At 31.3% G+C, this 14,456-nt stretch overlaps 1 protein-coding gene across 1 annotated transcript in view; it reads left to right on the top strand.

Annotated features, from left to right (window-relative positions):
* The window catches only part of LOC122800251 (solute carrier family 2, facilitated glucose transporter member 11-like), a 400,142-nt gene that overhangs the window by 263,012 nt on the left and 122,674 nt on the right, over positions 1-14,456 (top strand). The window contains exon 8 of the mRNA XM_044069742.1: positions 11,912-12,022. Coding sequence (XP_043925677.1) covers positions 11,912-12,022 — 111 coding nt within the window. The remainder of the gene's footprint in view (positions 1-11,911; positions 12,023-14,456) is intronic.

Here is a 14,456-nt window from a genome sequence, read left to right as displayed (position 1 = left end):
AAGACTTTCTGTGGGTCTGCAGGCAGAGAGTCAGCACTCCAGTTTGTAGTGTTATGTGAAAATTAATATTACTGTCTCCTAGGAAGGAGATGGTGGAGATGTGCTATGTAGGATCAGATAAAGTTTGCAAGAATACAGAGTTGCAAGGAGTGCATTGGTTATTTGGTGGATGGTTTAATAGATAGTGGTAGTGGGCTGAGTATTTGGATAATGTGGGTGTGGTTACTGTAAAGTATAAATATAAAGATGTGGAGTAGGGAGGGAATAAGGTTAGGGTGAAGGGTGAAGTGGAGATTCCCAGTACTGAAACAGTTGGCAGTATTACTGAAGTAATGAATAGAAATTGAATGGAACGTAAAGAAGAGCAGTGGACAGACAGGCCTGGTGTGCTGAAGTCATTGAAGTCATGAATAGTTAGATACGATTAAGTGACTGAGAACTGCAACAATGACAACAGTAACAACAGTAAGGGTATTGTAATACATGTTGGCAAAAAGTTAGGAATCTCACTGAATAATACTGGGTATGGGAGATACAGAGGTCAGAATCTAATCATAGAACAAGGTGGCAGTCAAAATCTTAAAGGAAGTAATTGTTACTGGAATTGCAGATGCATCATACAACAAAATGTATGGTAAAAGGGATAGGGTTAAAAGTTAAGAGGATTCATTAATGGAGTGGAAAATGTGGGGCATGGGCTGACTCAACTGCTGTGATTTCAACATAGCTATACAATTTTTGTCTTCAAATTTAGCATTGCATCTTCTACATTTACTAACTTGATGCATAAAGTTGATTCCTTACATGTTACCATCAAGAATCCAACTGGTTTAGAGGGCCTGCAATACACCAATAGCAAGGCATTTGATAAGTTAATAAATTTGAACTCATACTGTATTACATTTAACTGTTGGTCATATAGCAACATATGGCAATGAGGCCATATAGTCAATTTGTATGAAGGCAAACCTTGTATACTCTGAATATTAGTGCAGAATGAAAAAGATGTTAGATTCAGTAAATGTCTACTTTAACAGAATTTAGCAGTTTCATAAAAGCAAAATACAACACAAAACATTTCAGTCTGTTTTTTGAACATTAAGTAGATCAATTTTCAGCTGTGAAAACTGTCAAGTTCTTATATTCTCAAAACTCGAAATCAGAAAGTATACCATAATCCATAAAGTAAAACAACAGAAGACATTTGAGAAAGTAAGATGTGTACATTGAGGCATTATTACTGAAAGCCACTAATAAAGCAATACTTTTTTTTTAAAACAAGTTTATTGTTTTAACATACAAGAGAAATATCATAACAATTTTATACAAGTAATTAAAATAGATATGATTATAACATTCAACAAAACAACCAAAGTATTTACAAAGACATCCACTACAATCAGATCAATTAATTAAACTAAAATACCATGCTATTGAAGTTAAGATTTTTTTAACAGGTTTGTAAATTATCCCATACAATATAATAAGATGTTTTCCTAGTTGTTCTTGACCTTATTGTGTTTATTTCCATATGGCACACTATATTCATAACATTTTTAAATTAATTGAACGAAGGAGGTATATCTGAAATCCAATTTTTGGTTATTATTTTCCTAGCCACTGCTAGAATAGACCATAACAAGGGAAGCTTAATCTTTTTAACACTTTGAGGTACAGGTGTGTTGAATAATATAAGAGCTTTAGAAATAATGAAATTATCTGTAAAAAGAGCCTGCAAAAATTCATTAATTGACTTCCAATATTCTTTCAATTTTATACAGTCATAAAACATATGAGCCCAGTCAGCATTAATTTCTACACTACATCTTTTACATAGATTATCTTTATTATTTATTTTATTCATCATCAAAGGTGTATAAAAAGATCTATGTAAAAATTTCCATGTAAAAAGTCTCCAGGCAATGGAAGACATAGTTTTGTAGGCAGATTCCAATATATATTGTTTATCTTGTTGATTTGGTGGGTCCCCATTAATGGAAGTGAAATAATTCCAGTAGGTATCTACACTGTAAAAAGTTTCTTGTCTGATAATTTTATGTATGTATGAAAGCGTTCCTTTATCAGAAACTTTATGTTGTAAATTTAATATCAAGTAATCAATCAGTGTTGGAATAGATTCTTTAACTGTTATAGACATTAGATCTATTTTATCAATGAGATGTTGTCTAAAGGTCTGAACCTCTAACCAGCAAGTTTCTCTTAGATCAAATTCTTGTTTTAAGAAATCTAGATTTTTAACTTTATTATCAGATATCAACTGCTACCAGTACTTTAGATCATTATCTATAGCTAAATCGGTTCCTTCAGAAGTAGATGACAAAAGCATACCCCGAGTATACATTATAGGGAATATAATAAAATTCCATTCCCTATATTTAGGATGCATGAATATAAAGTTACGATAGCTAATAATAATGTTTAATGGGTAACTAACTATATGTTTAGGTGTAATAGGTGAAGTACAAAATTCCTTTAGTAACCATAACATGGAGTTATTTACAATCATTTTTTTATGTGTTAAGGAGATTTTCATGAAGTGCATACTAATTAGCTCCCAATAATCTTTCCATTTTGTGACATATGACTGATCTATTAATAAAGTAATAACTTTTACAATAGAAGAGATAGTATATAATTTAAAGTCTGGAAAAGAAATACCCCCTTGAGACCAGCTATTAGTATGTTTCTTTAATGCAATCCTAGGTCTATTAGGTGCCCATAGGAAATTTAACATTAGTGTATTCAGTTTTATGATAATTATTTTTGTAGGTGGAAGTATTATTGATTGTATTAAGTATAAAATCTTGGGGAATGTTATCATTTTAATAATTGTAAGTCTCTCTTCCATAGTAAAAAACATATTATTCCAGGTATTAAAAAGATTTTGTATATTAAGAAAACAGGTATTATAATTATTATATATAATAGATTTAATATCTTTAGATAATATTATACCTAAATAAGTTATCTGACCTGAATTGGGTACATATTTAGTAAAATCACTAATGAGAATATTTTTCGTGTATATATAGGTAGTATTTTAGTTTTTTCTTCATTGAATATTAAACCAGAAATACTTTTAAAATTCATCATTTTATCAAATAGAGACTGCATAGAAAAATTAGATCCTGCTGATGTAATTAGAACATCATCTGCAAAAAGTTGAATTTTAGATGTTGTATTTTCATCTATTTCAAAACCCTCTATGTCAGTACTATTTTTGATCAAATTAGCCCAAGGCTCCATTATTAAAGTGAATAATAGTGGAGAGAGTGGACACCCTTGTTTTGTACCTTTAAAAATGGGTATTTTTTGTGAGACATATGTTCCTACCTTAATATAAGCCAATGTTCCTTTGTATAAATGCTCAATTAGATTTATAAATGCATCTGAGAAGTTTGTGCACTTCAGTAAGTTAAACAGATAGTCCCAACTTACTGAATCAAATGCTGAACTTATATCAAGACTAATAAGTGTTAAATCTTTCTTTTTCCTATTTGCAAAATCAATTAATGTTAGAGTTTTCCTTATATTATCAAAAGTATTTCTATTTACAATGAAGCCTGTCTGATCTATATCTATAATGCCAGGGATGATTGTCTTCAATCTATCAGTAAAAATACTCATAAACATTTTATAATCAACATTAAGTAATGAGATGGGTCACTATGAAGTACATCTAGTTGGATCTTTATTAGGTTTTAAAATTGGCGAAATAAATCTATATTGCCAAGATGGGGGGGTTATTAGCTCATTTTGGGCCAAAATAAAAACCTTATGTATTAATGAATATGTACTTTTAGAAAGGATTTTATATATCTCTGGTATAATACCATCATTACCCGGTGCTTTGTTTGATTTAAGCTTGTTTATTTGTGTAACAACCTCTGTATATGAAATACTTTTGTCCAATAGTTTAATCTGTTGTTTATTAAGCTTTTTATTCATGTTTGTGGTTATAAACTCCTTTATTTTATCTTTAGGTTCCATGTTAATGTTATTATGGTTAATTTTGTGAAAGTGATTTCTAAATTCATCTAGTATTTCTGGTAGACTAGAAACATTCTTCTTTTTCCTTAGAGAAAAGATTTCTTTGATATGATTTTGTTTATTCAACCTTTTTGTTTTATTTTTAAGTCTATGTAAGTATTTGGGGCTTATTGAGTAAGACAAAAACTTGTATTTCTCTAGAGTTATTTTAACTTTATGAGTTAAAATTTCTTTGTATTTCTCATTTAGTTTGTTTATTTCTTCAATGACTTTCTTATCCATAATATTTTCTTTATTATTATTATGTTTATAAGAGTCTAATTTACTTTGAATATCTAACAATTCCTTATCCCAAGATTTCCTTTTATTATTATACCATCTGATACTTTGTCCATATAGATATGATTTTAAGGCATCCCAAACATAGACAATGGAGACTTCAGGAGTATTATTTTATGTCTAGAAAATGTTGTACTTCTGAAAGTATATATTCTTTATAGTCTTTTAGTTGAGTTAAGTATGCTGGTATCCTTTTGATCTGAACATTGTATTTTTTATCATGAACTCAAAAACAATTGAATTATGATCAGATATACGACATGAAATGATTTTGGAATTAATTAAATCTGTTACCATCTGGTTAGAAATAAAGATCCTATCTATTTTTGAATAAGTTTTGTATCTGTTAGAAAAAAAGGTGTATGGTAATGATTTTGAATCTATCTGATTATTAATATCATTTAAATGATAAGAATTAGCAAAATCATTTAAATGTTTTGCATTAGATGTAATTTTCCTTTTTCCTATAGTGGTAGTGTCACTTTCATGTAGTATACAATTGAAGTCACCAGCTAAAATAATATTTCCTATAGAGAATGATATGATCTTATCAAGATGGTGTTTCACTGTATTAATACCAATTCCAGGTATCCAATATACATTAATTAATGTATAAGTCTTCCCATTAATTTGTATTGTAACCATACAAAACATTCCTTTATCATCCTGATAAGACTTAATAGTTTTAGGAATGGGCATACTTTTATTCCATAAAATAGCCACTCCTCTTTTTTCTGAGTGTGCTCTGAACTAACCAATACTGTATATTTGTTTGTGGCTAGTTTATCAATATCTTTTTTCAAGAGATGAGTTTCTTGGAGGAAGACTAAGTTGGCCTTATGTAAATTAATGTATCTTATTAGGCTTGCCCTTTTACACGGATTATTCAATCCATTGATGTTTAAAGAAATTCCTTTTAGAGATGTCATTTGGCATTTTTAAAACATAAGAATCTTATGATCAAAATAACAATTAACAAAATAAGTAATGTTACATCTCCTTCTTTAGGTGTACCTTTAAATATAGCTGTATTTATTGAATCTCTTATGGGATTTTGTATAAGATTCAATTTTGTTTGTAGCGACAATGAGTTTACAAAATGTATTGTGGATGTCAGAACTATATACATACAACAATGAACAAGAGAAAATAATGTAAGGATTAAACCTTGCACCCAGCCTGGAGTTAAAACTCCAACTTAGAGTAGTATATACCACTCAAGTTAACCCCTACCTAAGCAGCAGTACCTCAGCTACCACCTTATCAATTTAATACTAGTTATATTTAACATTAAATTAACAACTTTCAATTAGATTATCTAACAAGACAAAACTACACATTTGATAAAACAGCATCATATAAACTAAGATAAACTTTTTTTTAAAAACTATTCATACTACTATATACATCTAATTAATATAATACATTTGTATTCAAATAGCATTCAAATAAACTTGATATTAGGAATCAAGAGGAGAGAGAGAAATAAAAGACGTGAGAGAGGGAGAGAGAGTGAAAGAAAGAAAGAAAAAAAAAAGGGAGGGCATATTTACATATTAATTTATTCAAAGTTTGTAAAAATAAGTTCTAATATTCTAATATTCTAATAAGATCTAATATTTACCAAATGGATGAAATATATATCAAGTCAACCCTTTGACATAGTGGACACCCTAGTTGAATTCAAACTTTTTCTTAGGAAGTTAAATTTGGGAATATTTTTTCACGATCAAAAGGGCAATAGTTTATCAAAGAATTTACTTAAGAAAAGAAGTTCCTTTACACCACCCACGCACAAAACATTAATATCTTTTGAGAATGTAGTTACCAAGCAATTTTATGCTCTTTGTAAGCAAAAGAATAATCCTTCATCCCAAGGTAGTTGTGACAGATCTTTGGGGGATATTTTGGACACCCTTAGTGCAAACAACATCAGGATTATGTCAGCTGACAAAGGGGGTGGCATTGTGTTATACGACCAAAATGCCTATGTAGCCAAGATTTTTGACATTCTCCACAACCCCACCCAATATGAGGTTTCAAGTCTCAATCAGATCAATATAGCCCACCACAGAATTGATTTGTATTTGGAAGAGTTTTTGTTGGATGAGAGAATAGATGAGGACCTTTACAAGTTTCTTAAGGTTGATTTTCCTCAACTAGCCACAATATTCGGAATTCCGAAGGTGCACAAAGATGTGCGGAACCCCCACTTTAGACCCATCATTGCAGGCAGCCACAGTAAAACCTTTCAATTTGGTAGAGTGGTTGACTGCTGGTTGAAGCACACTCTTGAAGGGACTCAACACATTATTAGAGACTCTTGGGAATTCCTGGGGATTTTTACCAATGATTTATGGAGTTCTGATATGACATTTGTCACGATTGACATTAAAGATCTTTTTTCTTGTATCCCAAAGAACGAGGGGTTACACAGATTTACAGCTAGTTTAAGGAAACACAGTGGGCTTAGTTGGGAGAAGATTCAGCTCATTGCAGAATTTACAGAAATTGTACTCAACAACAACTTTATTTACTTTGAAGGCGAATACTATCGACAAATCTCTGGTGTGGCTATGGGGGCAGCTTGCGCCCCCCATTTATGCTAATCTTGTGCTCTTGGATTGGGAGGAAGAGTTTGTGTTAAACAGTGAATGGATGGAACACATATCCTGCTACGTTCGTTATTTGGATGATTTGTTTTTGTTATGGAAGGGCGACACCATGTTATTATCCAAATTTATTGAATACATCAACCAGACGACTACATACCTAGAGTTTGTACATCAATACAACAGGAGTGGTATTAACTATTTGGATGTTTTTATTTACAATGATGGGGTGTCCTTTCAATCTAAGATTTACAGAAAAGACACATTTAGCAATGGTTATCTGGACTTTAGTAGTAGTCATCCTTACTCACAGAAATGCAGTATAAACAAAGGGCAGTGCATTCGGGCTGCCAGGATGACAACAGTTCGAACGGACATGGAGTTGGAAATTGACCATATTGGGAGAATGTTTAGGGACAAAGGCTATCCACTCAAGTTGATTAAGGATGTGACCAGCTACGTGATACAAGAGTGGGGGAAAAAGTATATGCCACTCTTGGGGAAGGGGTCTGTCACCTTTGGTAGCAGTAACAAATGTCAAGACAACAATTGTACCAATGAATACTCGAAGTCCTACATTGTTAAATATGGCAAACATGTAGGTGACATTCAAAAAATTGTCACCACCAACTGGAATATCATTAACAGTGACGAGTCTATTAAAACTTTTGTTAATGACAGACCTACTTTTGTATACAAAACAGGTCCAAACATTAAAAACCTTATTGAATGGAAGGCCAATAGGCAAGCTTGGAACACAAACCAACAGAGAGGTGGGACTAGGAAATGTGGTCGATGTTCCCAATGTGCCTTCATTTACGAGGACGATTGTTGCATTCTAAAAAATGTTAACAAAAATAAAATTAGGTTTGCCTATGGTAACTGTAATTCCAAACACCTGATTTATCTAGCTATGTGTTGTTCGTGTCCCTGTTTTTATGTCGGGAAAACCGACAGACAGTTAAAAAACAGGATTTATGATCATATTTATTGTATGGGGAGAAAGGATGATAACAATGCTTTATTTCGCCATATTTCCAAAAGTAAAACATGTGACAAATTTAAGTTTGCAATTTTGGAAATAGTAAGGGACAATCCGAGGGGTGGGGACACCAAGAGAACAGTGGGAGAGAAGGAAATTAAATGGCAGTTGAAGTTAAATGCAGCTTGCCTTCCAGGTTTAAATGAAATGATTCCCACCAAACCCTTGATTAGGAATACCTAACACCCCTATGGGTTAAACACACATATTTTCCTTAAAATTACATTCACTCCCATACTTGCACAACATTTATTATTCTTGGACAAGGATATATTGTTTAGGTACTCACAGTTAGTATTCTAACAACATCTGCAGCTTATTGTTATGAATTTTCACTGTTTTGGATATGGTTTATACCAACATCAGCTTTATCTGACAGTTTATTATAATATGTTCTACTGTGGTTCACATTAGTATTAATCAGAGGTTCATTTGTAGTATATTACTACTTGGTTTTACTATAAGGATTAGAGTTTTTTAAGAGTAACATTTTCAATGTATAACGTAGTTTTTGTTGCATTATATGTTACCAATGCATTATATGTGAGGAATTATACACTGTTTTTTTAAGAACAAGGTGAGGGCGTAGTTTCCTATCAATTAATTTTGGTGGTTTTTTAAGTATTTAAAGTGAGTTTTTAGGTTTGTTATTTGTTCTGAGGAAGTGTATTTTATACATGAAAGTGCTCAACTAACTGTTTTACGGACTTGTCGTATTAAAGAGCTTTGGCTTTTTTTCTTCAATCAAGTGTGGATCGTGGTTTTTACTGTGGTTTTGGTGTGCTGTTTAGTCAATTGTTGTACCCACAGTGACTTTTTGGTATAAGTTCTAATATTCATTTAAATCAAAAACTTTGGCAAATATGGTTCAGACATTACATATATTAAGATGCATCTATTTTCTGTCATGTAAATGCAGTTAAGAGCTTTCCAAAAAAACCTTGAATTACTTTTATCTGAGCTTTTTTCCCATACTTATTATTGTCAGTAGAATAAAATATTATATTTATAGAAATTATTATAAATCATACTGCATAGTTATGTAAATTCTCAGAAACACTTGCATTACTGTAAAGAAAGCCATCTGTATTTTGTATATCTATACTGCTGCTTTAAAATATATCACATGACAACTTCTTCCAGAATAGAGTCATAAAGTTATTTATGCTTGTCAATCAGATAAATCAAATGAGTTATAGTAATGTATATGTTTAAATCATAAGTTTTAACATAAATTAGTATGCTGCAGTCAAGTAAACTTTCAAAACACTTGTATAAATGTTTCACTTTCTATGCCTTCTAAAATATCACATTTGCTTACTACAAGAAACTGCATCATTTAAAATCATTATAACTGACTTATTTTATAAATTATAACATAAATACTTAAGTAATTATATAAAATAACTCACATTTAAATGTTAAAGAGTTCATTTTCCTTCACAGAGTCGCATTTGCAGCAGTTCTACTTCCTGGTAGAGTGTTCTTCGTGAATCTGCGATGTGTCAGTGTGAATTCTGGGGTCAAAGGTCAAATTGACTGCTTTCAGCTTCTCTGCTTGAATTCTGAGAGTTGAAGCTTTTAAAACAACTCGAGGACACTGTTCACGAGGTAACCCACATCCCAAATTGTCTCCCTTAACATTTTGGCGGGAATCTTGTTAAAAACTAGTGACAAACATTCATTTAGCAGTATAAATGCATCTAAACATAACAAAACCTTCGCGAAGTATTTTACAAGTTATTACAGCCTCTATGCAAGTGAAATTAAGCCCAAAGTTATTAATAAGTAATAAAACTCAATATTTTTGCCCCAACTCAATTTTTATACAAATCTTATTATTTACTGTGCCTGTATGATCAAAAGCATTTCAATATATTAATATGAAAGAAAATAAAGAGAAAGAATAAAGAAAAGAAAAAAAGAGAGTAGGAAATAAAAGAAAGTAAAGCAGAGATAGAAAAATGTAAAAGGAAGCTATAAAAAGTAATTACAATGGAATATTACTTACTGCTTATATTAATAAAGATGGAAATAAAACATATTATTTACTATTATTTAGTTCTAATTATTATTAATTAAAGCATGTCAGATTATTTGTAAACAAGCATAAGCAATATAATCAAGAAAGTATAATTAGCAATAGTATTTAAACAACATAAAAACTTTTTTACAAGGAATAAATAAGTTATTCCATTTATCATATTTTCATTATACTTCTCTCCCTGCCCTCCCCCACCCCTTACCCACTACATAATCAAAATAGAATGTCATTGTTTAAAATAAAGAAAAGAAGAAAAGGAGAAAAAAATGTATCAAGTTACTAACCTTACTTCTCTTTTTCAGAAAGAGAAACAAACTGAATGATACCTTGTTATTAGTTCCTCAGATATTTTGACTGATTATGAAACAAAACATTTCTTTGCACACAAAAAATAACTTTGATTAAATCATTTTCAGAATATTTGTGGCTTTCTGGAAATGCAGTAACTATATTTAAAAAGATTAATAATGAAGAAAAATAAAGAGAGAAAAAAAAGGAAAAAAAAAACATAGAACAAATCATTTGTTTTTTAGTCTCTTCTTCTTCTCTGAAGTCTTCCACGAAGTTTCAGTTGCCAACCTCTTTAATGAAGGACTAGCCCATTCCATTTCCTCTATTTTATCCAAAATCTTATTTTTTTTGATAAACAGTAATGCAGAGTCTAAGTCATCAAAAATTTTAGGACCATCAGGAAGGAAGATTTTTAGCTTGGCAGGAAACAGAAGGTATGTTTTAAACTGTGCTTTTTTAAGCTCCCTTATTAGTGGCAGAAAAACTTTTCTTTTAGATATTACCAAGGAAGAATAGTCATTGTCAAAACGCACAGTTGTCTCATTAATCTTAACAGGAGCTTTAGCCCAAGCAGATTTAAGAACCATCTCTTTATCAAAAGATGATAGAAATCTAACTATAACTGATCTAGGATAGTTTTTGTTAGAGTTAGTATTAGCTATAGATCTATGTGTTCTTTCGATACCAAAAGAGAATGCTTCTGGTAAGTCTAAAGTTTTAGGGAGCCATGTTGTTAAAAAAGAAGTAATATTGTTACCTTCAATATTTTCTGGCAGTCCAAAAATCCTAATGTTATTGCACCTAGATCTATTTTCCAGGTCATCAAGCTTTGTTTGTAGATGTGTATTTTGTTTCAGCAAAAACTCAATGTTGATTTCCTCTTCTTGGATTCTATTTTCCATGTCATTTACAGTCTCTTCTATGCCTGTAATCTGGATCTTCTGTTGTTGCAAATCTATATGTAACAAGTCTATTTGTTTTGTAGTTTTTTCTATGAAGGTATCAATTTTAGTATCCAGTTTATCCATCTTAGCAGTAAGTTGCTGGATTGTAGATATCAAAGACTGGAGTTCTTTCTTGATGCTGGAGTCTTGAGAATTTGTCTTACTGGAACTCATTTCAAACAGAGAAACTGACAAGAAAATTTCCAAGGTGATTTCTGACAGGAATATTTTTAAAATTTCCTTTCTTTTTTAGATATAGTTCAAGAAATAGATAAAACAAACATATTTAGAAAGAAAATTACTTCATAAATTAATTTTTTAAGTAATTATTTCCTGTCAGTGCAGTGAAATTGGTGGAGCTGAAGAAATCTGCTGCTATCCTGTGTTCATCCTTGGCCACGCCCCCAATAAAGCAATACTGTGGTTTGTTTGATCATTGCATTTTTGCTGTAACTGCTTGAATAGCCACCTTTTGGAATTACTGGTTGATAGCTTCATAAGAACAGGTTTTCATTCTACCAGAGCAACAGTAAAAACAGAAGTCTTTTGCTATAATTGTTATCTATTAACAGCAGATTTTTGTACCTGTAGATTCTGATGTGTTTCTGTTTCATTACACCCCATTCAGATATATTTCTATGCTACATATATTTTTACACAAGCTGGGATTACAGCCAACAAAATACCCTATGCTACAGTCGGGACTGGAGCCTGTGAATGCCTTACTGCCCTAACGTGTGTAAGTATACTTTTTTGCATGAAAGATTTCAGAGCAGTTGTGAAACTATGTGATGGGTTCCCTCAAATACAAACACATTTTTGAGTAGGTACATTGGTCTGTAGTGTAGACAGAAAATGTATGGCAATTTGCAGGACTATTGAAAGAATTCTTTTATAAAGCAAGTGAGACAACAGTTAGGATGGTATTCATAGTCCAGGGCTTTGTAGCTGCATGGCTGTTAATCTGCAAGAACTGCTACTACATAAGCTAACTGCAGGTTACTTATGCTGACTAAGGAATGTGTAGGCATTTTGAAAAACATTAATTCTCCAAAGAGCCACAAAAGTCGCGAAACAGCAAATCTTAATGAAAACAGTTCAATTTATTAACGCACTTCACAGACAGCAAACAAATCGCGTTTTCGTCCCTCTCCACCAGGACTTCATCAGACAATGACATGAACATTCACAATAGCTTAAATACAAGTTTCATTATGCAATAAACCAATGAAACCATTAAAATGAAATTCAAATACACCAATCCCTATGGTCTATTCCTTATTAATATTCAGTGACACTGTTACATATTCATGAGAATGAAAAAAAAAACATTATATTCATGTTTCTAACACTCTCCTATTATTCCTTTAAATTAATTACATTTCAACCATTTACTACTGCATAAACCTCAATCCTAACTTATATAACATGGGAAACAATAATAAATATAAATAATTCAATGTGTATTTAAAACCACATTCATTGAAAATTCTTTCACATATTGTATTGATATAACTCCCTCTAGTGTGCAAAACCTGCAAATACATCCCATAAATTACCTTATGATTTCTTAAATAACTTTAAAACATTTCTGAATATGATGTATTTTAAATAAATAAGTTGTAAATACATAAAATTTAAAATTTTTATATATTATATATTGTAAATAAATATTGATTTATACATGAATTGATCAGCAACATTAAATAACACATAAATATTAAAAAATGTACCATTATTAAAATATTTATTATGTATAATGCATATATTGTAGACCACTATTTAATAAGACAGTGATGCAACATTTCTCATGTATTTTCATATTTTATTAGCTCTTATTTTTAATAGTGGTCTTATGGAAACCATTTCATTGAGGCCAGGCTTCCTACTTGCGTCCATTCTAACCTGCCACCATAGTTCCTTATTCTCTAAGATATCTTCCCATGGACCACCTCTAATATCACGCTTAACTTGTTCCAATACTAACCATGAATATTTAGCTTCTTTACATTCTTTCAGATGTTTGTATAATGCATTTGCCCCTTTTGCTCTACTAATATCATACATATGCTCATAGATTTGTTTTTTCAGGGACCTTTCGGTTTTGCCAACATAAAATGCGCAGCATTTCTGGCAAATTACCAGGTATACAACTCCTTGTGTATCACAATTGTAATACTCTTCACTTCTTATTTTCATTTTCCTACTTTCAATGTATACCTCTCCCTTATTCATAATATGTGGACATTGTTGGCACCGTCCACATTTAAAGGTACCCTTCTTTCTCAAACTGGTCCCTCTCTTCTCTAGAACATTTCTTTCTATCATATTGCATATACATGGTGGGTTTCTATAAATAACTTGTGGTACCATACATTTTATTTCCTCCATGTCCGTAAACGAAAGGAATTTGTCCCATTCCTTGCATATGATGTCTTTCATATTTTTATTAGTAGAGTTAAATTCTATAATTAGTCTTTTTTGTAATATTTCTTCATTCTTATTGGGTCCATTCTTATTCTCTTCCTTAAAGTTACTTTCCATGACTCCCTTTATAGGTTGAAATCTGTCTTTCCTACCTATTTCTACCTCCTTCCTAATATCATGAACAAATGTAGTAGGATAACCTATTTCTAAAAACATTGTTTCCAGTTTGTCACATTCTTGTTTGAAGTCTAAGTCTCTACTTGTCATCCTCGACCCCCTCACAAATTGTCCCTTGACTATATTTTTCTTACAGTGAGGGGGGTGTGAACTGTCGTAGTGTAGGTAGGAATTATAAAATGTTGTTTTTCTAAACACCCTAGTTTCAAAATTGTGGTCCACTTTAATAACCTCAACATCCAAATAATTTAGAGTATCTGCATTTATGACATATGTAAATTTTAGAAAACTTGTTGTCGCACTAATATATTCAAAAAATTCCAAAAACTTTTGTTTTCCTCCGGTCCAGAAAATTACAATGTCATCCAGGAATCTATGGTATAATATCCAATACTTTTTAAAACTGGAATTCATTATATAATAATCTTCCCATTGTGACAGGACTATATTTGCCTATGTCGGGGCACATGCTACTCCCATGGACACCCCTTTAATCTGTTGATAGTATTCACCATCAAAAATTAAAAAATTATATTTTAAAATTGTGTCCATGAGAGCAACTGTGGCTA

This window comes from Protopterus annectens, chromosome 4.part0 (assembly GCF_019279795.1).
Source record: "Protopterus annectens isolate FY-2018-M chromosome 4.part0, PAN1.0, whole genome shotgun sequence".
Taxonomy (NCBI): domain Eukaryota; kingdom Metazoa; phylum Chordata; order Ceratodontiformes; family Protopteridae; genus Protopterus; species Protopterus annectens.
Note: the sequence above shows the minus strand (reverse complement) of the source record. Positions and strands in the feature narration are given on the sequence as shown.